Source organism: Tachysurus vachellii, chromosome 9 (genome assembly GCF_030014155.1).
Source record: "Tachysurus vachellii isolate PV-2020 chromosome 9, HZAU_Pvac_v1, whole genome shotgun sequence".
NCBI lineage: Eukaryota > Metazoa > Chordata > Actinopteri > Siluriformes > Bagridae > Tachysurus > Tachysurus vachellii.
Genome location: NC_083468.1, coordinates 18,394,674 through 18,418,023, shown reverse-complemented (window position 1 = coordinate 18,418,023; position 23,350 = coordinate 18,394,674). Strand labels below are relative to the sequence as shown.

Genomic DNA, 23,350 nt, shown 5'->3' with positions numbered 1-23,350 from the left:
TTAAAGTAGGCTGTAGGCTTACCAATTCCAAATTATAGCTGCATAATGACAAGACAATAAACTACTCTCATACTATTTAATTATAAAGAAACTTTCAGGGGGCACGGTGGCTTAGTGGTTAGCAGGTTCGCCTCACACCTCCAGGGTTGGGGGTTCGATTCCCGCCTCCACCTTGTGTTTGTGGAGTTTGCATGTTCTCCCCGTGCCTCGGGGGTTTCCTCCGGGTACTCCGGTTTCCTCCCCTGGTCCAAAGACATGCACGGTAGGTTGATTGGCATCTCTGGAAAATTGTCCGTAGTGTGTGATTGCGTGAGTGAATGAGAGTGTGTGTGTGCCCTGCGATGGGTTGGCACTTCGTCCAGGGTGTATCCTGCCTTGATGCCCGATGACGCCTGAGATAGGCACAGGCTCCCCGTGACCCGAGGTAGTTCGGATAAGCGGTAGAAAATGAGTGAGTGAGTGAGAAAATCTCAGACTTGTAAAACAGGTTGAAAATTACACACAAATAAAAACATTTGACTCTTAACCTTGTCACAAAATATTCCATATCCAAATTTTTGCTGTTCTTAACAACAAATGTAAATCAGGCACTCTTGAAAATCAGTACCTCAATTTTTTTTTTACAATAAAAATAAACATTTTTACAATAAACATAAACATTTGTTTTGAAACAAAATATTCTATATCCACTTTGTGTTGTTCTTTACAACACATGTAAATCAGGCACCCTTGAAAACCGTTAACTCAAATTGTTTTCACAAAACATTCATGTTTACAAAAAATAAAATACAAATAGGCTCCTCTGAAAATTTTGGGCACTGCGGCATATTATATATATGATAAATAGTCAAAATGTTTTTCTGCGTGAGAAATACGTTGTGTGGCGGGAGAGCTTGAGAAAAGACCGAAATGCGTGACTTGACAGCCCTGTTTAAACAAAGGACATTTCAAAATAGTCAAATTAGGGGCAAATTTATTTATTTAAGCTTAAATGAATTCAATCACAATTCCAGTGGGACAATAGTTTATGTGTATTAACTTGCCTCAGTTTATTGGGAATGATGCACCTCTGGGCATATGTAAGAAAATCCAAACAACTCAGTGCAGACCAAAGTTGTGGACCTCCACAAGCAATTTCCAAACAACAAAAGGTATCACAGTCTCATGTGTGTCCCATCAGATCCAAATATAAAAATCTTGTGACCACACAGACAGTGAATCAGTGAACGCAAAAGGAGGCAAAAACGAGCTCCCGTAGATGTTTGCTCGTCTATGGGAGGTTAAACGAAACTCGGAAGATGGAAGGAAGATGTTTCTACTCCAATGCCATAAAAGGAACTGGGAACTGATGCTAAAGTAGACGACATTGTGTGGAAGAGGCAAAACCTCAAGACATCAGCCAGAAAGTTAAAACTCGGTCACAACTGGATCTTCCAACAGGACATTGATTCTAAGTGTAGCTCTAGCTTGAATCCAAGAGAAAAGTGTGTCTGAACAAGAAATTGTTAAAGCCATTTTTTTCCATATTTGTTATTTTACTAGATAATTTTCTTAGTATTGAGAAATTGAACAAGTGCCTGTCGATGGTTGGTGTGAATGTAGGGTAGGGTAAGGCATATCTTCTGTTCACATAACACATTCGTTATTGCTGTTCTTAATTGTCTTTTAGGACACTTTGGAGAGCATTTTGCACACACCGATATCAGGATCCCTGACTTCTCTGACTACCGTCGTAAAACAGGATCATAAAACATCCTCACAGCAGAGCAGCGAGGCTCGCAGGGCTTTCTCCTACCTGATCACAGGCTCCACTGTGACAGCTGTAACTCAGTTTGTCTCCTCCATGAGCGCCACTGCAGATGTCCTGGCCTTGTCCAAAATTTAAATCAAGCTGCCTGGTATTCCAGAAGGGAAGGACATGACGTTCAAGTGGAGAGGAAAGCCTCTGTTTGTTCGCCACAGAACCGAGAAGGAGGTCGCAGCTGAGGCTAACGTGGATTTGTCAGAGCTTCGAGACCCACAGCACGACACAGACCATGTTGTTAAGCCTTCCTGGGTCATCGTCATTCATCTTGGCTGTGTGCACTCATCTTGGCTGTGTTCCTATAGCAAACGCTGGGGAATATGGCGGTAACTACTGCCCGTGTCACGGCTCACATTATGACGCCTCTGGGAGGATTATGAAGGGACTCACACCCTTCAACTTAGAGGTGCCGTTCTTCGGACACAGTGATTATTGGTTAAATGTGGACATTTCCTAATTACATATTAGTATGTGTGTCTGGCCAAACTAATAAATATTTTAAACCATTCAAACATCTCTGTCATCTTGTCCACCCACTATATGAGAAAAATGTTTCTTTTTACAATGCAGTTTCTTGAGTATCATGTGGCCTATAGTCAGTAAAATCACCAAACAGTTGCAGCTGGGCTTATGTCAGCATCACTGTAGACAGGATTTCACCAGTCTTACAGGGTTTCTTGAGGGTTCTTTGGGTGGTTAATGGGTCTAGCTCTTCTAAAGGGGCAACACCTGGAACCTAAGCTGATCCTGAAGCCTCCTGCTGTTGGGTTCTACATAGAACCTTTAATGATTTTTTTTAGTAATGATGATAATAGTTAATGATAATTAATGATAGTTAATGATAGTTTTTTTAATAGTAAGCTTCAAGTATGTTAGAGCCCCAGAGCCACATAAAGCAGCACTCAGGACATTAAGAATACAAAGATTAATACAGAGATTGGGGAGCAGGTACAGTACATTGTAAACGCATGCTTGGCAGTCAGAAGTCCATCAGAAGGACATGAATTTCTCTAGTTTCTTCTAGTCTTGGGCCTGTCGGAGATCTACTATGACACCAAACAAGTCAGCTTATGTTTATCTTTACAAAAAAGGAGAAACCAACAAAAGACGGCTTTCTCAGAAGCAGCCCATTTGCAGAAGATCACTAGTCATCCTTGGCTAGAAGTTTAAGAGACTGGTTCTGCTCTCTGTATGGGATGGCATTCCTTTCCTGTCAGACTAACACTCCAATCAAACACAAGCATTTCATCTTTTAAATAAAAATGCAGTTATCGCTTCCTCCAACAGGAAACCTTTAAGACTTTAGGTGGATCCTTATACTCTTCTTGATAACTTGATACTTCATCTGGGACCCAGAAATGAACTGATGTTGAACATCACCATTAATTATGAGTGCTCAGAATAATCATGTACCACTTCTAGATCAAAAATTCAAGCAACCAGGTCAAGGATATGCAAGTGCTTGACATATTTTTATAGATTAAGTTGCTCAACATTACAAAAAAAAAACACCCAACTATTTCCAAAAGATAATAAACCAACACAAACATAATTCAAATAAAAAAACAAAGAGTACAAATAAAATCCTTGAATGCAAATTGATTAAAATGGCTTTATTTTAACAATCAAAAAAATAAATAAATGAAGTCATGTGATAAGAATAAAAACCTAATAAATGTATAATGTATAATATATTTAGAGTTTAATTAAAGTCACTTCATAATTGGCTTCTTGAATCCAAAATACTGGGAATGGATTCAGGGCGCTGTTGCATTAAGATTTAAAAAAAAAAAAAACAAACAGTCAAAAACCTAATAATGCAATGAATGCCCAAAATTAAATATATGTTTTGAAATGTATGAGGAGTCACCCCTGGGGATACAATAGGCAACTGGTCATCATTCAGTGACTTTAAAGTAAAGAGGACGTGTAATTGCATCCTCCTATCTTTGTGTTTAATTAGTAGTAACTGAAAATGATTAAATTGTAAGAAAATGGGAGTAAAAGCTCAAAGAAATAAATGATAATATCCTTCAGAAACCACAACATTACAATATTAGTCTGAACATTATATATGTAGTGTAGGAGCTCTGGTGAGCAAAATCATCATCAGTTTATTCATCCTTAATGTCAAAAATTGATTGTGTCCTGTGCAATTTATTCCTTCAATGATGATAGTAGAACATAATTAAAAAGAAACCTATTAAATAAATGGGTTTCACTTAAAAGAACACATTATTTTCTTTACATCATTCATTAATTTTGTTGTCCAAATAAGTGCTTTGATCGTGTGGTTCAGTCCAAATAATGAACCTCAGCCTGAAGCTCTCTGTGAATATAGCTCAGTAAAGCAGCAGTCACTTGCTGCTGAAGTGAGGCATTTGCTGTGACTAAGGCTATTAACTGGGCTACATCAGTCCACTCGATCGAGCCCAAGATGGACATGATGTCCTCGTAGAGCTTCTTTTGCTGCACTGGGGTCATTTCATTGATGACCTGAGGCAATGGTTTGAACTGACCGCTTGTCATCCAGCATCCCAGAAGTCCTCCAACGGCACCACCTTTTACCCAGGCACAAAGACGAATTTATATCAAAGAATTTGGACACAAACTAAAACTAACACAGCACGAGAAACAGGAAATTAAAGCATGGCACTTTTCGAATCTTTAATCTGAGGATATATAATTTTCTAGAACAGCAGCTGACGGTGGTCCCAATTCAGATGCTACAGTCATATTAATACAGTATTGTTTCCAAAGCAACAATGGAAGTGTATAGCTAAACTAATCCAAGACTAATAACAGTTTTCTGTATCATGTTTGGAAACATTTCTGTAAGGAATCTCCAATGTCAGTGCTTTGTAACTTTGTAAGTTTTGAACCAAAAGAGAAAAAGGACCTATGAGAGAATGAGTTTATAGCTACTATAATATGGTACAAACGTGAACAATAACTAAATAGCCTAAGAATGTTCAACATTTGGTGTAACTATAAATAGATAAAAGCATGATATGTCATTCATTGAAACATTAAAATTGTAATCATTGACAGATTGCTGCAGTGTAAGAGGAATAGAACAGGATGGGCCATTATAGGAAAATGAACCATTTCACTTGGCATCACACCACTCCTCTCCACACCACCGCAAACCACCACTCTACACCCCACCACACCACTCCACTCCTCTCCACACCCCACCCCACCACTCCACTCCTCTCCACACCCCACCACACCACACCACTCCACAATTATGGATTGTTTTCCTATAACAGCATGCCTCATTGAGTTCTTGTTCCTTTTTCAGTATTTTAATTAGTGCAGTTTGCTGATACTTGCCTACGGCGATGCCAAGAGGACCCCCGACCAATCCACCAGCAAAGGCAAGTCCTCCAGCAGTCATCGCTCCCTTCCCAGAATGCTTCACTGTAGTCTTTATCTGCTGATTTGCTGACAGCTCACAACACAGTTTGATCACGTCATCAATGGGGGGAGACATGTTAGGTAATCAACTCACTTTGGGGACAAAAGCAGAGGGTGCATTTGTATTTAAAATGAGCCATGAGGTATATTCATGAAATGAATAAACACACCACATAGGACCACGTGACACAGTGAATGAAACCTGATACCTGAGTAAACTATAACATGTTATTGTGAGTTTATATGAGAGTAACAGGATAACAAACAATAGAAAAATGATCAAAACATAAAAATACGTACCGTTTGAAATAAAACTTCAGTAATTTATCTTAAAAAGTCAAAGAATCACACTGACCATTATACCGAGCTTCCGACATCAAATAACTACTGAAAATATATTTCACGCACGCGCACTGTTCAGCATGGTTCATACACGGGCTGCAGAAATGGTTTTTCAAATTAAAAGTCTCGCGGCCAAGAATCACTCGGTTGTATATAAAATGTTCTTTTAAAATAAAATCGACGTGGTTTTCCACAATAATTAAACATTTCCGTTTTGTAACATTGTGTTGTAGTATAGACGTTTAAATATTGCAATGATCCTGTACGTGTATTAAACAGAGACGTTTATATACTTGCTTCATATTGTCAGGGCTCTCAAGTTTTGAAGAGTGACATCTCCAACCCCCCAGCGACCCCCCCTCCCAAAAAAAAAGAAAACTGTGTTTAACCATGATCACTGACCACATTTTAACCAAATACAAAGTATTTGTTCAATTTCCTTTTATTAATGTGTGTGTGTGTGTGTGTGTGTGTGTGTGTGTGTGTGTGAGAGAGAGAGAGAGAGAGAGAGAGAGAGATTATGACTGGTGGTGTTTATTGTAAGTGTTTGTTGCCTTTTTTGACTCTATCATTTGTAATGTTGCTCCCATTTAAAACAGTTCAGCTCAAGCCCAGACATTTTTAGGGTCAGGATTGAGGACAATGTCCCGTCCAGAGACAAGCTGTTTCGTGTTGAGGTTTTGTTCAAACCGACCATCGAAAATACCCTCTCTAATGAATATGTTTTTTTTTTCATTGGTTGTTGCGTTACATCTTACCCAGATACAATAGTGCTCTTTTTTGATTGGCTGATAAGTGTCAGGCTCGACTAAGAGCTCCAGGGGAGACGCGCTTGATTCCTGCCCGGTTCCATAGAGACAGCGGTGCGGACTGATACATTTTGGGCGCTGCGGCGTATTAAATATATGATAAATAGTCAAAATGTTTTTCTGCGTGACAAATACAATGTTTGGCGGGAGAGCGGGAGAAAAGACCGAAATGCGTGACTGTCACTCTCAATGCGTGACACTTGACAGCCCTGTCAAAGCAAATTGAGAACTTTAAATACGTTAATACATTTGTGACAAAATACTTTAGAGTATACGTAAAAAATATATAAATAAATAAATGTCTGATACTTGGGGGGCACGGGTTGGGGGTTCGATTCCCGCCTCTGCCTTGTGTGTGTGGAGTTTGCATGTTCTCCCCGTGCCTCGGGGGTTTCCTCCGGGTACTCCGGTTTCCTCCCCCGGTCCAAAGACATGCATGGTAGGTTCATTGGCATCTCTGGAAAAATTGTCCCTAGTGTGTGATTGCGTGAGTGAATGAGAGTGTGTGTGTGTGTGTGCCCTGCGATGGGTTGGCACTCCGTCCAGGGTGTATCCTGCCTTGATGCCCGATGACGCCTGAGATAGGCACAGGCTCCCCGTGACCCGAGAATAGTTCTGATAAGCTGTAGAAAATGAATGAATGAATGAATGAATGTCTGATAATTGTGTGACTGCAATAACCTAACGATACTTTAATTATGAAGATTTTCCTGGCTTGTCTGCCATGTTTAAATATATTTTGGTTAGCCGTTAGCATTATCGCAGGCTGAATCCCAAACGGTTCCTGATTATATATGAAGTGAACTAAAGTAGCGCGTGAACGCCCATAGATATCTATGGTGAACGCCTTTACTTTCTGCCCTATGTATTGTACTAGTGTAGGGAACAAGGAGGCATTTCCAGCCTCGGTGTCTCATGTACCGAATAAGCTGAGAAAAACAACGTAAAATGTGTACATATCTAGCGAAACGTTTTAGTGGAAGATGATTTATCAATAGCAATTCTTTGATAACTTTCTTTACATGATAAATCACAGCTTTGTTTGTTTGTTTGTTTTCTTTTATCTCGGCTGTCTGAACTAACTTGCCCGTACTTGTCCACTGGTAATGAATATTCATGAGCGCGAGCCGGTGGACACTACAAAAGCATCATCATGAATACATGCATCAGAGTGTGAGATATTCTGGAATGGATGAAGGTTTCTGGTGCGAGAAAACCTCCAGCGTCATATCTACTGTACCACTGTGGATAATTGAATATGCATGGACTAACCAGATGATGGAGGTGTTAGAAGGTATGTGTTTGTTATGGTTCAGATGCTGTGTGTGTGTGTGTGTGTGTGTTATCAGGTACAGCTGTGTACCTTTATTAGACACTTCCACCTCATGCTTGGTGCATCTGTCAGATATGTTCATATATATAATTATTATACTTTTTTTTAAATATCTTCTTTATTTATACTTCATTGTTGTCAAATATATTTGGTTAATAATGCAGACGACATGTTGTTGTGCAGTCATCATTGTAAATAACCTGTATCTTAAGCACCAACCAGATTGAACTGAATGCTGAATCCTGATGTCTTGTGTAAAAAGTTTTAGGTCCTCCACTGTGGCTGGAAGGTGACCGGAGCAGTCTGACTCTTAAGGATCCTTGTAGCATCCGTGTGACAGCAGCCGAGTCCTGGATGGTCATCCGGGCCAGAGACATTAAACACTTTGCACAGGTCATGGAGTTCCTGGATGTTACTCACACTTTACTACCTCAGCTAGTGACCCCCATCAAGCACATGAAGATCATGTTCGGACTGAAAACTTTGGTATGTGGTTTAATGATGATGAAGATGATGTTTGTTGTCGAACACACCATGTGGTCAAGGTATTAACTAATGTTGTCCTGACATTTTTACGGTGCCATCTATGTTTCAGGTTATTATGTGGATGTTTTGGGAGGACCAGAGCATGGAAATCATTAGAGACAAGATTGTAAAGCTGTTTCCTGACAGCCTTCCACAGTATCATAGAAGTGTAAGTAGATGTTGGATTTTCTCCTCTAGAGGACACTAAAATACTGTAGTTCATTCATACACATGTACAGAATGTGAATTCTTTCACATGTTTATATTTTAACCTTTTCATCAGTAAGAAATTCTGAAATATAAAGGCTCTGCTGGATTCAGAATCTTTTAAAGGTATATATAATGTAGGTCCATTTTCATAAAAAGTGCAAAAAATGAATTTAAATATGCCAATTATTTTATTCCAGTTCTATTCTGTCTGTTTACACAGTTAGGCTCAGATTCCTGTTTTTAGCTGACAAGAGTGAAATCTGCTGTGGGATTCTGTTGTAGCCCCATCCGGCTCTAGTTTTGATATGCTGCATGTTTTGAGATGCTTTTCTGCTCACCACAGCTTTAAAGAGTGTTTATTTGAATTCCTGCAGCATTCTTGTACTGCTCACTGGATGTTCTAACACCAGTCTGTTTAAACTCATGAAAAATTCCAGGACATCAGCAGTTTCTGAAATATTCAATCCCAAACTGTATGTAACGGATACCCTCAACCTCTGTGTGTTTATATGCATTGAGCTGCTGTAGAGTTAACAGTGAGTCTATGGCTGTTACTAATATTTTTTTGACAATTAACTTAACTTAGAAGACAGTGCATATTATCATCACTTAATGTTAAAGTGTTTAAAATGTTTGTATGTAATTTTCACTATTTCAGTAATTGTTGGAGTATTTTTCAAACATAAGAAGATTTGACCATGTTTCTCAGACCACCACACATGAATTTGTTCTTTTGAAATTGCAGAGTCAAAGGCATATTGAGTTGATGCAGAAGGCCCATCGGGACTTTAAAAATTTTGCGCAGTTACTGACAAGAAAGCCAGAAATGCTCAAAAACTATATTAGAGTAAGTGAAAATGTATCTTGATGTCATTATAGAGTTTAATTCAGCCCAGTCAGCATTAGACATGTTGACTTTCAAGAATATCTCATGTAAAACAAGTGTAGCAAAAGTTGTGGCACCTATAAAGAACATCTAGAATAAGTTAAGAATAAAGTTGTACGGTCTCAAATTTCTTTGACATCTTTAGCGTATTTATTGTTATACTTTGTAGAATAAGATGGAAGAGCAGTATGGAGAACGCTACATCATAAAGTTGGAAGAGAGGTTGTTACATTATTTAAAAGAGCTGAACAAAGCTCTTCCACAACCCACCTACATTGACCAGGTAAGGCCATGTTCATGCCTAGGTGTGTTTTGTCTGTGTGTGTCACGAGTATAAAATTCTCATTTGTGTTCTGGTCAATATTGTATAATATCCTACGTAGACACAATAAAGATTTTTTACTTAATTCCAGGTTCCAGGTTGTGCCTAAAGACTGCTGTTGTAAATATAAAGACCTTGATGCTCATAATGAACATTCTTTCATTGCATTTAGTTTTGACTTTATAAAATACACTTATGAGTAATGATTCATAAAGTCACTATCTGGTGTCATCAAGAGTATCATGGGTCGTCTCACAGAGGTTTTCTTCACCATTGCTGGCTTTGCCTTGTTAATTAGGAATCTAAATATAAATCTCCATCTAGATTTCTGTAAAAATGCCTTATGACAGTGTCTGTTATAATTGCTCTTTAAATACAATTAAATTAAATTGAATATCTGAACACGTTTAGGTTCTAAAACGGTCCGGGCCGTTAAAGGGGACAGAGGAGTTACTGCAACAGTTATTTACCTGTAATAGTGCGTCTCCAGCCACAGCGCTAAAGAAACTGCTGAGATGTGGTAAGTCTCACTCAAGCATGTCTATTATAAAATGTTGACCTTACATTCACAACGCTGCATTATGTTTTTTCTTTTTTCCAGCTACAGGAAGCCACATGGATCATAAAAGTGCAGAGATGTGTAAGCAACAAAAAGGAGCTCAAGTCCATGGACCAGTGTTTGGGCCTCTTTGTGTAGCTCTTAGGTTTCCTCTGGAACAGGCAGAGGAAGACTGGCTGTCCCAGGCATCCTCTCAGAGCTCCTGGCTGAATAGAGATAAGAGTTTGGAAAAACATATGACAGTGTTGAAGAAGAAGAGAGTTTTAGATCAGACTGACAATGCTCTTGGTATGCTTAAAGAGCCGTGTCCTCAGACCGTTGAGATCGGACTCGTTGCTGAAGAGAAGAAAGCTGACGATGACTTAACAGAGCACTTGTGCTCCAAACACGGCAAGAGAATGAAGAGTATCCTCCAAGAATGCTCTGAGGAGCAGAGGAGTCAGGAACACAAAGCTTCACTGATGCATGTGCAAAGCTCTCCTCCACCACCTCACCCTCCACTTCCCCAATCCAGTCCTCACGGTCTGACCTCAGCATCTCCTCAACATGACTCATCTTCTACAAACATTTCTCTGTCTTCTCAGCCAGAGTCTTTTTCATACCTTTCAGTGGATGAAGAGCGACATGTTCTCCCTTTACAACTGATGGCATCTTCGCAGACATCTCCAACAGAAGAAAAGAAATCAAGTCCCTTCTCAGAACAAAAAAGCAGCAGCTTTTCGTTGGAATCATTAGAAGACTGGCCTTCTCCAGAATGCTCAGTTCAGGTAGTCAGTCCTTCACTAACATGCTCAATTCAGCCATCCTTATCTCAAACATCTTCATCTTCAAACAGTATTTCACCATTTCCAGAAAACATTATTACACAAAAATCATCCTTGACTGAGCAGGAATCGTCACAGGGATTGAAGAAAATATGTTTGGAATCTTCATACCATCAGGTTGGTTCACCATCATCTTCTGCAGCTCCAGCGGTGACTCTTAGTCCAAGCCAAAATGATGCGCAGGTTTCTTTAGAGTCAAGTGGCACATTAGCAGGAAAACCAAGGCTCTCTTTAGAGACTCAGACTTTCCTCTTGGTGTCTAATTGGCTTCAGCCTCAAGTGAAGCTCCACAGACTGAGCCAGCATGAGTGTCACCAAGCCACACTGCCAAGTCGTGCTCCAGTTCCGTCATCTGAAGAGGAAGAGGTAGATGAAGAAGATGTGTTTGATGTCAATTTACTGTTTTCAGCTTCTGAATCAGACACACAAGACTCTGACGATTCTGATTATGTTCCGTCCAAGAGACGCAGGTATAGGTGAAGTGCAGAACAAATGACTGTTGGACATCGTGTGCAATTATGTAAGCTACCTAATACCAGGTGTATATTGATCATTAACCAGACCTTTGTGGTACTCTCGGGTTTTATAATTCTGCTCCTTAAACTGCAGACTTTAATCAAAAATTATATTTGATGTTAATTTTGATCTTTTTTTCTTTTTAAAGCAAAAACATTCAAATAATTTCAGATAATTTAATATAAAAATAACTTTATATGTGCTTTTAAAATACCTCATTTTTTATTTATTTAATTTTTAGAACAGTTTTACATTTTATTACTTGTTTTGACATTAAAAAAGTTTAAACAATTAAACAACTTTGTAGGTCTTTTGCGAATTACTTTCCAGTAATTTTTTTTTGTCCAATCACGTGTGTGAGCGTGTGCGTGATTGTGCGTGCGTGTGTGTATATCCTGATGGCAGTTTGACAAAACTTTGAGACATGTGCACGTAGCCCATGAGTGATCGAATCTACTGCTGATTCATGAACATTTGTACTTATGTCTGGGGAGTCTAAGGGTTATCACATTTATTAAACAAAGTTTGTTGACACCGGACTTGACAGGTAGTTACAGTTGTACAGCACTGAGGAGCTTGAGTTACAAGTACTTGCATTCCTTTTGTAAAATGAAACAAAAAATCTTTTACACACACACACATATATATATATATATATATATATATATATATATATATATATATATATATATATATATATATTATGTATGTATGTATGTAATGTATGTATAACATATATATATATATATATATATATATATATATATATATATATATATATATATATATATATACACCCAGGGAGCGTGATTAAAAGGTGAGAAGGTAGTAGAGAAAGATACAGCATGGTGTGCCTTGTGTTCCTTCTCTGCCCTGAGAGACCATCCTGGTTGAGAGACTTGATTGTTTGCTGCTCAATTGTAAGTAGAGATTTGATTGTAGCCACTGAATGATTAATTCTGGGTAGTTCTGCCTTGCATGGCTGAGGTGTATGTGTGGAATGTAGTTCTGAGGCAAGGGTTTGTCTTTCACACCTTTTTTTCCTCATTGTTTGTACTTTCTTTTGTAGAAGGATTTTTGGTTTATGGACTACACTTCTTGTACGTCAACGCATGCTGTGGGAATAGTTTGGAGATGCTGTCATTATAGAAGAGCCTGATGTGCCAGGTCATATGGGACGTTTCTTGCATTGTGTCTGGGCTTTGCCATAAGTACAAGTATTCTTTTCATTTATAAATCTTGCTGTGCTTTCTTATTTTTTTTTCTTATTATCTTTGTTGTTATTTGTTTGTTTTTGGTAATTGTTTGTACCTATGAATGGTCTAAATGGAATCTCTGAAGGATTGAGTCCTTGATAAATGTGGATTTTGCGTGTCTTATGTTTGCATACCAAAATAACTTAATTCACAAACAGGTTAAACCTGTATAGATGTAGTTGATTATTGTGTGAAATAATACAGTTGATCCCTCCCTCAACTTTGTATAGCTGGTTTGTTTGTTCGAGAGACAGGGAACCAGTTATAATATATATATTATATATATATTATATATGTTTATTATGTTTGGTTTCACAAAATTTCTTTTTTTTTTCATCTCACAAATAAAAAAGCTCAGTGTATAGTGGATATTAAGTCTATACACCCCTAATTGCAAGTTTTTGTAAGAAAGATTTTCTTATGAAAGTCTAATCAGATTGTTTTCAATCTTTAATGTGATATAGCAACCAAGACTATGGATCTGATTCTATAACACACTGAAACTTGCTACAATTTTACTTTCACAATTCAGACCATCATAATTTAAAGTAAAACTGATGCCTAGTTTTTGGCCCAACAACCTTTTATGTAATAATGATGTTAGGTTGTTACACTGAAATGATGCAAAACTGATGTATAACAGGTAAGTGAGTTGGCAGGCATTCAAGGATAAAAGTTCATGGGCAGTTTGATGTTTGTGTTGGCTTTTTAAATTGGTGCTCGTTTTGATGTTTATTGACGTTTAATTTCTGATGTTTAAGGACAGAATGCTCTCGAACTTTCATTACACCAAACCAACCTTTTGCACACTGTCCTTGTTGAGCAAATAGTTCTGTGGCCATTTGGCTGTTTCCCATTATCATTTACAGCACACATTCAGTTTCAGCTATAGCTTCAGTTTCAGCTACAGTGGGTGGAAATAAGTATTTTAAATCTTGGTTTTGTTATTTAATACTTTCAGTTAATGTCTTGTGACTTTGTACTTTTTGAACAAAAAATGATAAATTGTACTGGGATGATTTTAGGCAACAAGTAGAAATCATGTTCAAGGTAAAGGAGTTTCCAGAACTTCTCTCATGCAAAGTACTAGTAAACACATGTGGGGTTAAAGACCTTAAACATCCTGTACAATTGTTTTGTATTGTATGTTGTTGAAAGTTTATAGACCCTCAACTAATACTCCTAGATTAGTATGCAAGCAGTCATTTCAAATAGTTGCAGGATGACCTGGAAGTAGCAGAAACAACAACTGAACTCCCATCACCTCCAATTAATCTCCTATATCCTACAAACCTTCTCTGACCTAACAGCAGGTAGGTCAATAAGAAGTATGAAATATGTTCTGGTCAGATGAAATAAAAATAGAACTCTTTAGAAATAATTCAGCTTGTCATTTTTGATTACAAAAATCCAAGAACACCATATTGAGAGTGATGAATAATAATAGGAGCATCACACTAGGCTGTTCAAAGGAGACATGACTGAAACAAACCAGACTATATTAGAAAAGAATTTAATCTTGTTGACCAAGTTGGGTAATGGCTCAAGCCCCAGTACCTACAAGCTGCAACTGTTCTGCCCTTAACCCCCTCTTCTCCAGGGGTTCTTGTATCATAGCTGCTCCTGCACTCTGACCCCAACTTCTATCTGGGAAATGCAAAGAAAAGAATTCCACTGTGCTGTAGTCTATGTGTGACAAGAAGCCAAAGAAGTCAAATCTTTCAAGTATTTTCTCCCTTTTTTCCTAAACAAATTGTTTAAAAATACATCTGTGATTGTTTAGATATATATTTTTTGTACAAATTTATGAAAACAAGATAACAACAAAAGTTAAAATACATTAGGAAAATATATTATTGTGTTCAAATTTGAATTAGATTCAAATGTATGTGCTGGAAGTATATTAAATAATGATGATGTGGGTGTGATTGAGCAGGGGCAGCTCTTCAATCATTATTAATATGCTTCAGTTATTTTGTCCAGCTGCTGTACGTCATATTCAATTGATAGGCATGCTCAAAACATCAGGTGTGTTAGACCTTAAAAAAGATTCTTACATTTCCTAAAAGCACTGTCTATCTGTTTGCATAGGTTATGCAACTTGCTACCTCTGTGTATTTGCCAAACACTGGTTGACGTAACTGTATCATGTGCAGGACAGATGTTTTGCATTTTGACCAGATAGATTCCGTAGTGTCTTGCTACTTAATAGCGACGAGACTAAAACTAAAACAACTAAAATTAGGCTGAAATAGGTATCATGTGAATATTATAGCCTTTGCTAAATCCTCCACAAAGTGGCAAGACTCCATGGTCCCCATTTCAGTTCTGTGTGATTACACTCTGGGTTGTTGTCCATGTTCTCCTGTGTCTGAGATAGGCTCTGACTCCACTCAACCCTGACCAGAATTAAATTGTTACTGCAGACATACAGTATAATGACTTTACTGATCTTTCTCAGTTTTTGTTCACTTCATCAAACAGCATAAGATTTGCTAAGACTAAAAGCATCCTTGAGTTTGTACAATTTAAACACAACATTCAGGTCCCGAAATGCACAAAATCTGCTCAATCTACAAACTGTACAGTAGCATATAAGGGGCATATAAATATTGGGAATGAATCAGCACCAAGTGTCAAATTCCAGTTCCTGGAAAGAACCAAGCTTACCTGTAAATGTTAGGGTCCTTTTACATCATTGACCATGTAAGTGGGGTGTGTGGGACAGCCCTCAGTTTCTACCAATGAAAAAATGGGTGGTATCATCCAACACTTATTTCTGCAACAGCTGTCTATAAAAGCGACCACAGAACTAAACTCACAACTCATTTCAGTGCATAATTTAAACATATTCCTGTAGAGATAAAGTCTTTTGAGGCACTTCTTAAAGGTATTTTTTCATTATTATTAATTTACAATTTACAAGCATGTCTCATACATGTCTACTAAAGATATCATTGAAACAGAATTCAGTCATTGTTTAGAATAAAGATGCACAATATTTGGCATGTTTGGTGATGCAGGAGGTTTGCAGGTTCAGTTAGACACTTCTGGTTTCTGCAGTTATAGAAACTTGTGACAGAATTTGTTTTGATTTAATAGTTTTAAAATTCTTGTGTTGCATAAATTGCATCTATTGATTTTTAATTCATCACATTTGTTGATACAACAATTATGTTTTCTTTATAATCGAACCAAGTATAGAAGCCTAATAATAAGAATAATATTTCAGAGCCTATTTTTTGTTTTTGGCTGTCTCCATTTTTGCTTGTCTTTCCGAGTGCTGGAAATAATCAGTCCAACGCTGCTGATGTTTTTATTGTTAGTTATGTTTGTAGGCTACACACGTGCTTATTATTATTATTATTATTATTATTATTATTATTATTATTATTATTATTATTATTGTTATTTATTTATTTATTTATTTATTTATCATCATCATCATCATCATCATCATCATCATCATCATCATTTGTTTTTTATAGAGAAAATGTCACGTGCCGGGAAAATGAATGGAGTCTCAATGAACGGTTTTCACGGAGATGAAAAGTTTAAAGGCCACGGACTGAATGGCGACAGCGTCAATGGAATGAACGGAAACGGTGTTACTGTTCTGAACGGGAGCGCGCGCAGCCCCGTTAAACCGAGAGCGCGCGGACAGCGGTGGAAGGTGCGAGCGTCAGAGATGGCGAAGAGCACCCTCAACCCTATCCGCGCTATAGTGGACGGAATGAAGCTCACCCCGAACCCTGACAAACCCATGATCGCCCTGTCCATCGGTAAAATATCAGAACTCAACAAACCATTAGATGATTTCTAACAGGTCATTAAAATAGAAGTTACTTGAGTTTTATTGTCAATTCCAATTTATTGACCGTGGTGAGAGAAAACATACAGTAGATATAATGTTATAATATTATAATAACATTATATAATACATAAATATATAATATTTATTAATATTATAAAAATACTATTACAATATTATATTATATAATATATAATATAAAATAATTTTACAATATTATATGTACAATAATAAGATAAATATATAATATAGATTACAGAACTACAGTAGAAAAAAACATATTACATTGTTACATTATTGGAGCTACAGTCATTCGCTACCCAAAGACAAGACAAAAAAAAAAAAAACAAACAAAAATGTTATTTTAAAAAATATAAAAAATGACTGGTTTAAGCACTGACACTGGAGACTCCTTCCATTAATATTAAATAAGGTTCATCGTTATCTTTTTTCACAATCTTTATCATCATCATGATTATCAATATAATCATTTTCCCTCCATCATCTTCCTTCCATCTCTCTTTGTTTACCTCAGGTGACCCTACAGTATTCGGAAACTTGCCTACAGATGAAAGTGTGCTACAGGCTGTGAAGGAAGCTGTAGCTTCACACAAATACAACGGCTATGCCCCCTCAGTAGGTGAGACATCTACATCCCAGCCTACTTAGGAAATTAAGGAAAATGAATGGCAGACTCCCAGAATGTACTTCACACAAACTTTAAACTTAACATTGAGAAATTGTCCCATGAATCATGGAAATTGTTTTAGTTATCAATTTTATTAGCACTTAAATAATCTGATAATTTGATCATTTGAAATTGACTATTCAATGTAGCGTTGGCTTATTTACACAAGAACAAACAAAAATGTACATTTTTTCCATTTCCTGTTTTTATTTGTTTAGGGTTTTATTTTCACATATTATCTCATATATGAGAAAAATGTGTAATAATTTCTTAATATTATCTTAACATTATCGTTATAGGTTACCACAGGAGCCGAGAGGCTGTGGCGAACTTCTACAGCCAAGCAAGTGCTCCACTGGAAGCTAATGTAAGTGCACAAATTATCATATATATGTATATGATATATATATGATATGTATATTATCATATACATATGTATATATGTATATACATGTATATATATATGAGAACACAGATTCAAAACATTGTGAACATTTTCCCTAAATCTGTTTGCTCCTTAGGATGTGATCCTGACTAGTGGGTGTAGCCAGGCTATTGAGTTGGCCATCAATGTGCTGTGTAATCCAGGAGACAACATCCTGGTTCCTTGCCCTGGTTTTTCTCTCTACAAAACTCTGGCAGTGTCAATGGGTATCCAGGTCAAACTGTACAACCTACTGGTATGTAATTGTAGTGAAAATACTTCATAAAATAATATATACAAAATTAATAGAGTTTAACAAAAAGGAAGGAAGTCAGTTTTTTTAAAGAATCAGGAAAGTGGGTGATATCAATGCTGTTCATACAGCGATTATATATCTTCCCATTATACAACATTTATATGGTCTTTTGTCTTTAGCCGGAGAAGTCCTGGGAGATTGATCTCCAACACTTGGAAAGTCTGATTGATGAGAAGACAACCTGTCTGATCGTCAACAACCCATCCAACCCCTGTGGCTCTGTATTTAACAAAGAGCACTTGCAGAACATCCTCTCAGGTGTGTATAACATGATTGGGTTCTGTACAATGCGAGAATTTAGTCTATTTGATATTGCAGTGTTGCAGTTTTTATTTATTTATTTTATTTTAGATGGATCTGTTTAACCTTGAATATTAACCTATTCACTCTTTGCTCTGCTGTAGTTGCCTCAAGACACTGTGTGCCTATCCTAGCAGATGAGATCTATGGAGACATGGTGAGTGAGCAGCAGAGAAACTACACTATGTACTCTTTACTTTCACCATAATGGGGCAATTATGGTGAAACTACACTATGTACTCTTTACTTTCACCATAATGGGGCAATTATGGTGGTGGTGGGGTTATATGTTAGCAAACAATACAGCCCATGCTAATACCACAACAATGTGGCAATGATTAGGCCATGTTTTATTTATGCATTAACACCATTTCATACTTTTTTATCTTGTCAAATTTACATTGAAATGCTTTAGAATTTCCTCAAATCCTGCCCTTTCCCATTGGCAAATTTTTAGTTATGTTACAAATATAGAAAGCATCTTCCACAAAATAAAAAAAGCTAAGATATGTATATGAATTATAGTAAATGAGTTAATATACACTTGTGGTATGAATTACAGCCAGCACTATTGTTAGAACTGCTGTAATAGAAAATGCATGAACGTAATCTGACCAAACAGATTCGAGAATTTAATGGAACAGTGAAGACTAAGATTCCTCCATTTGATGGAGGCTCAGGAGATGAGTTCAGTTACTAATGCTGGATATTTTATATTTTTATTTTGGAAGTAGTTTCTGGCATTACACGGTTTATAACAAAGAGAGTGAGAGAGAATACAGCCAACTGCTTTTCCCTGGCTCAGTCCAGCAAAGGAAAACACATCAGCACAAAAGGGATTACAGGGCAAGTTAAAAATGAGTGCATTGAGTACAAATCAATATATACTATATATAATTGCACTTCTTAAAAAGTAAAGCACAATGTCATGATAGGGACATGTCCTTTCACCTTCATGGTCCTGTTTCAGGCAAGAAAAAAAGAGATGTAAATAATCACATATGCGTGTAAAGTGTTAAGGAAATTAGCCTTAAATCAAATTTGTATGAATCATATGAGAGCATATTATGTGCCCTGAAGGTCTGAAAAAATATAACAAATTATTATAATGGAGATCATATTACTTTTCTTTGATGTATACAGCAGGAAGCCACATGTATGTCTGTAAATCCTGCAGTTTCCACCCACAATGACTGTGCACTATTCACATGTGTTTGTCATAAATAAATGGATAAGAACTGAGGTCAAAGTCACAGAGAGAGAGAGAGAGAGAGAGAGAGAGAGAGAGAGAGAGAGAGAGAGAGATTGGTTTATTTTACAGTGTGAACTGTTTGGACCAGACAAAAAGCAGAAATTGGAGGAAGGAATACCAGTTCGGACCTTGGATAAAATCACATATGTGTTCTGCTTGTATGTGTAAATGAGCCAGTGAAACAGATTTTTCCCAAAACTTTAGGTTTACAATCTCAGCCAACAGCCAATGGGAAGTGGGGTGGATTCATCCGCCCACCATTAAGGCTCCAGTCTAATGAGAGCCAGACCGCCAACCTTACATACTATATGATTGGATCCTCTCTCTCCCTCCTTTCCTTTTCCTTTTTGTTTTTTTCCACCTTCATTTTCTAACTGCACAAAGATTTAAGAATACAGCACACCAGAGCAAGAAAGATTCAACACAAGACTACTATTCTCTATCATTTTATTTTTAAGTGGATTATTTATACAAAAAAGCCATTTTAGAGATTTATACAAAAAAGCCATTTTATTAGATTTCTGTTATTTGTTTATTTATTAGATTTGTTTTAAAGAATGCAATTTTAGCTAAATCTTTACATACATTTAAAAAACAACAATGATAATAACAATGAAAGAATAAAAATAACAATGATTTTTTAACTTACAACTTAACATTATCCATATGATGCATTGCATCACACATCATTGATGTAGTTCTAAACTTTCTCAGGTCTTTCCCAACTGTAAGTTTCATTCACTGGCTCCTCTCAGCAGTGATGTACCAATTCTGTCCTGTGGTGGTCTGGCTAAACGCTGGCTTGTTCCTGGATGGAGAATGGGCTGGATTCTTATCCATGACCGCAATAACATCTTCGGACCAGAGGTGTGCTCAGTTTTAACAATTAGGATGTTGTAATAAGACATAATTTTATATTCACCATAACATAATTTTATATTCATAAAACATAACATCAACATAATTTTATATTCACTTTACATATTTCTCCATGATTATGTTCTAAGATTCGGGAAGGTCTTGTGAAGCTCAGTCAACGCATTTTGGGAGCCTGTACAGTTATCCAGGGGGCGCTAGAAAGCATTTTTAAAAATACCCCCTCTGAGTTCTACCAAAGTACAATTAACTTCATAAAGGTAAGAAAACCAGTGTGACTTGAAAATGTATTGATTTGCGAACATAACTGGCAAACATGATTAAAAGTCATTCTCTAACATGTATTTAATTTCTGTCGAGTCAAAACCTTTAAAATGCTTTGACCTCCTTTATATTTTATTGTAACTTTTCGTCATCTCCTACAGTCAAATGCAGATATATGCTTCTCAGAGCTGACCACTGTTCCTGGGCTCAATCCAGTAATGCCATCTGGAGCCATGTACCTTATGGTAATATTTAAATGAAGACCCTAACCAAAAATTATAGTTACTCTGGTGTCAGTTTTAGAACGGATTGTATCGTCAACTTATAGGAAGATAATATGCATCTGTTTTCATCTTTAGGTTGGTGTTGAAATGGAGCACTTTCCAGAGTTCCACGACGATGTGGAGTTTACTGAGCGGCTGGTTACCGAACAGTCCGTGTTCTGCTTACCTGCCACGGTACATCACTCAGCTCTCCTCAATATATTATCTGTTTTACATCTGTAAAGCTGTTGTCATATATTATTTAAATAAGTAGATCATCAAGTTGTAAAATGTCCTTTTTCATCTATGATACTATAAGCGCACTATACAACAATCATACTTTCATCTTCAGGCATTTGAATACCCAAACTTTTTCCGGATTGTGGTGACAGTTCCTGAGGAAATGATGGTGGAAGCATGCGAAAGGATCAGGGAATTCTGTGCACGCCACTACAGACCTCGCAGCCAAGACAGCAATGATCTGGACAAGTGAACCTGTACCATGCTCGATGAGCAAGTTACAAAATACTCCATGTACTAGTGATGACTGGTCATGATATATGATATGGTTGTGATAAGACTGAAATCTTATATTTATCCAAAGCTCAACAATGAACAATTATTGCTGAGAAATGGCATTATAACATAAACGTATATTCGGAGTTCTCTTTTTTTTACTGCCATTATGCCCTACTTTGAAAACCAAATATAATAGTCAACCTTATGATTTTGTCATTTTACCTTTAATTGAATTTGTATTTTTTTTTGGAGAGCAGTAGCTTAGTCTAGTTTCTGAAGTAAATGGCATATCATTGGTCCAATGATAGACCAAATAATCCACTGCATTCTCATTCATTATAGCTCATTAGGCTGTATTTCGCACTCACTGTTGATGATGTGTTACCTATAAGTCAAGCTTGAAAATATTACCTCAAATTCCCAAAAATAGACACTAGACAGCACTTCAGTTTGAGTAATCATGTCATCATTGATTTTTCATGCTATTCTGTACTAACTGATGGTATTGTTGAGCTTGTTTGCACAAATATCCAAAATTGCCCACCTTAAACCATTTGTTAAAAGAAATCTGATGTGGATGCAACCATTTTATTAATGTCTTTTTATTACTGCAAGACAGAGACGAGCTTAGGCTATGCGACCCCATTACTATTATATATACTATGCATCTATTCTGTGCGATTTTATATGGATAAGCAAACGTTCTTATTTAAACCTTGTACTTATCACTTGGAGACTGTAGTAATTTCTTTTGTGTATGTATATGATCCTGGTTTGTTTTAGAGGCTAAAGAGAAGCCCATGTCTCACCACTGCATTACAAACTGACTGGAAGCTATGAGTGCTGCTGTGGGATCTTAACTTTCATACAACATGCTCTTTATCCTGTATACCATGAAATTCTCTGAACAGATTGATGAGAGAAAACGCATGTCTTTGAACCCTCAATGATGTCAGAGATTCTGAGGTATCTTCTGAGATCTCTGTATAACATATTTGTAACCCCACCATTGTATAAACATGGTTTTATAGCGTTAAACATGTTTTTTTTATCTTCTTGTATATCCTTTATATGATTTTTCAGTATTAAATAGTAACTGTTATTTAAATAAAAACTTAACATAAATGTTGGAACATTGTGATCTAAATGAAGTCTAAATAACTATGGACACAAAATGTATAAATCGTTATGGAACTATTTATGGTCAGTCATTACATTTTTGTTATTTAACTCCAAATAGAAAGAAGAAGAAGGAAACTGATAATAAGTGATGTTTTAACCATAACTTTAACACAATATTGTGATCTTTTCCCCTCAAAAACCTGGTTTCTAAATGTCCGGAGGTGTGGTTAGTGTCTATGTGGGGTTTTAGATCTTCCTCCAGTTGCTCCTGCTATTCTATTTCTACTCTCATGTCTTAGGATAAATATTACTTAGCAGTATTGTAATTGTTTTTGCCACTAGTTAATAATGTAGGGTTTGGATTAGTAAGTCCTTAGGGCTTTGGAATTATGGAACCTTCATAACATTACAGAACTCTGCTACTCTCTGCTGTCTGATCTAAGAACTGCACAAAGAAACTGTGCACTTTAAAGAAAAAAAAAGAAAAAGCTTTTAGATACTTAGCGGTAATAGTGTGTGTGTGTGTGTGTGTGTGTGTGTGTGTGTGTGTGTGTGTGTGTGTGTGTGTGTGGAACTGATGTTTAGGTTATCAGAATACTCTTACCTCTACTATTAAACTCTCAGCAAGGTCTCAGCATGTTGCCTGTGTAGTTTGGTGCTATAGTTTTTAAAGAGATGAAAAACTTCCATTCACATCTCTGTTGTAGGA

General features: G+C 36.9%; 3 protein-coding genes and 1 pseudogene across 3 annotated transcripts; 3 read left to right on the top strand and 1 right to left on the bottom strand.

The window, feature by feature from the left end:
* Nucleotides 1-1,583: 1,583 nt before the first annotated feature.
* On the top strand, nucleotides 1,584-2,244 carry LOC132851617 (cytochrome b-c1 complex subunit Rieske, mitochondrial-like; annotated as a pseudogene).
* A 1,158-nt stretch (nucleotides 2,245-3,402) lies between these two features.
* Nucleotides 3,403-5,683, bottom strand: zgc:112052 (protein C19orf12 homolog). Its single transcript, XM_060878644.1, has 3 exons — nucleotides 5,525-5,683; nucleotides 5,141-5,317; nucleotides 3,403-4,365 (listed from the first exon to the last, which is right to left on the bottom strand). Exons 2-3 carry the CDS (start codon nucleotides 5,298-5,300, stop codon nucleotides 4,100-4,102), a joined length of 426 nt encoding a protein of 141 aa, XP_060734627.1. The 5' UTR covers nucleotides 5,301-5,317; nucleotides 5,525-5,683; the 3' UTR covers nucleotides 3,403-4,099.
* Nucleotides 5,684-6,869: 1,186 nt separating this feature from the next.
* Nucleotides 6,870-12,148, top strand: LOC132851310 (uncharacterized). The gene is made up of 7 exons (XM_060878076.1): nucleotides 6,870-7,669; nucleotides 7,971-8,194; nucleotides 8,304-8,402; nucleotides 9,189-9,290; nucleotides 9,499-9,612; nucleotides 10,063-10,171; nucleotides 10,253-12,148. Exons 1-7 carry the CDS (start codon nucleotides 7,492-7,494, stop codon nucleotides 11,512-11,514), a joined length of 2,088 nt encoding a protein of 695 aa, XP_060734059.1. The 5' UTR covers nucleotides 6,870-7,491; the 3' UTR covers nucleotides 11,515-12,148.
* Nucleotides 12,149-15,429: 3,281 nt separating this feature from the next.
* Nucleotides 15,430-22,644, top strand: tat (tyrosine aminotransferase). Its single transcript, XM_060878081.1, has 12 exons — nucleotides 15,430-15,696; nucleotides 16,295-16,588; nucleotides 17,153-17,257; nucleotides 17,605-17,672; nucleotides 17,827-17,985; nucleotides 18,165-18,303; nucleotides 18,450-18,502; nucleotides 20,312-20,464; nucleotides 20,605-20,733; nucleotides 20,899-20,982; nucleotides 21,097-21,195; nucleotides 21,353-22,644. The coding sequence occupies exons 2-12, from the start codon at nucleotides 16,300-16,302 to the stop codon at nucleotides 21,491-21,493; spliced, it is 1,419 nt and encodes a 472-aa protein (XP_060734064.1). The 5' UTR covers nucleotides 15,430-15,696; nucleotides 16,295-16,299; the 3' UTR covers nucleotides 21,494-22,644.
* The last annotated feature ends 706 nt before the right edge of the window (nucleotides 22,645-23,350 follow it).

Bases quoted from the DNA above. Each gene is read 5' to 3' on its own strand.
- zgc:112052 (XM_060878644.1), bottom strand. From the start codon at position 5,300: ATGTCTCCCCCCATTGATGACGTGATCAAACTGTGTTGTGAGCTGTCA. The intron at 4,366-5,140 runs GCAAGTATCAGC...CCTGGGTAAAAG, and splicing joins TCCTCTTGGCATCGCCGTAG to GTGGTGCCGTTGGAGGACTT.
- LOC132851310 (XM_060878076.1), top strand. From the start codon at position 7,492: ATGAGCGCGAGCCGGTGGACACTACAAAAGCATCATCATGAATACATG. The intron at 7,670-7,970 runs GTATGTGTTTGT...TTGTGTAAAAAG, and splicing joins GATGATGGAGGTGTTAGAAG to TTTTAGGTCCTCCACTGTGG. The intron at 9,291-9,498 runs GTAAGTGAAAAT...TATACTTTGTAG, and splicing joins TGCTCAAAAACTATATTAGA to AATAAGATGGAAGAGCAGTA.
- tat (XM_060878081.1), top strand. From the start codon at position 16,300: ATGTCACGTGCCGGGAAAATGAATGGAGTCTCAATGAACGGTTTTCAC. The intron at 20,734-20,898 runs GTAAGAAAACCA...CATCTCCTACAG, and splicing joins GTACAATTAACTTCATAAAG to TCAAATGCAGATATATGCTT. The intron at 21,196-21,352 runs GTACATCACTCA...TTTCATCTTCAG, and splicing joins TGTTCTGCTTACCTGCCACG to GCATTTGAATACCCAAACTT.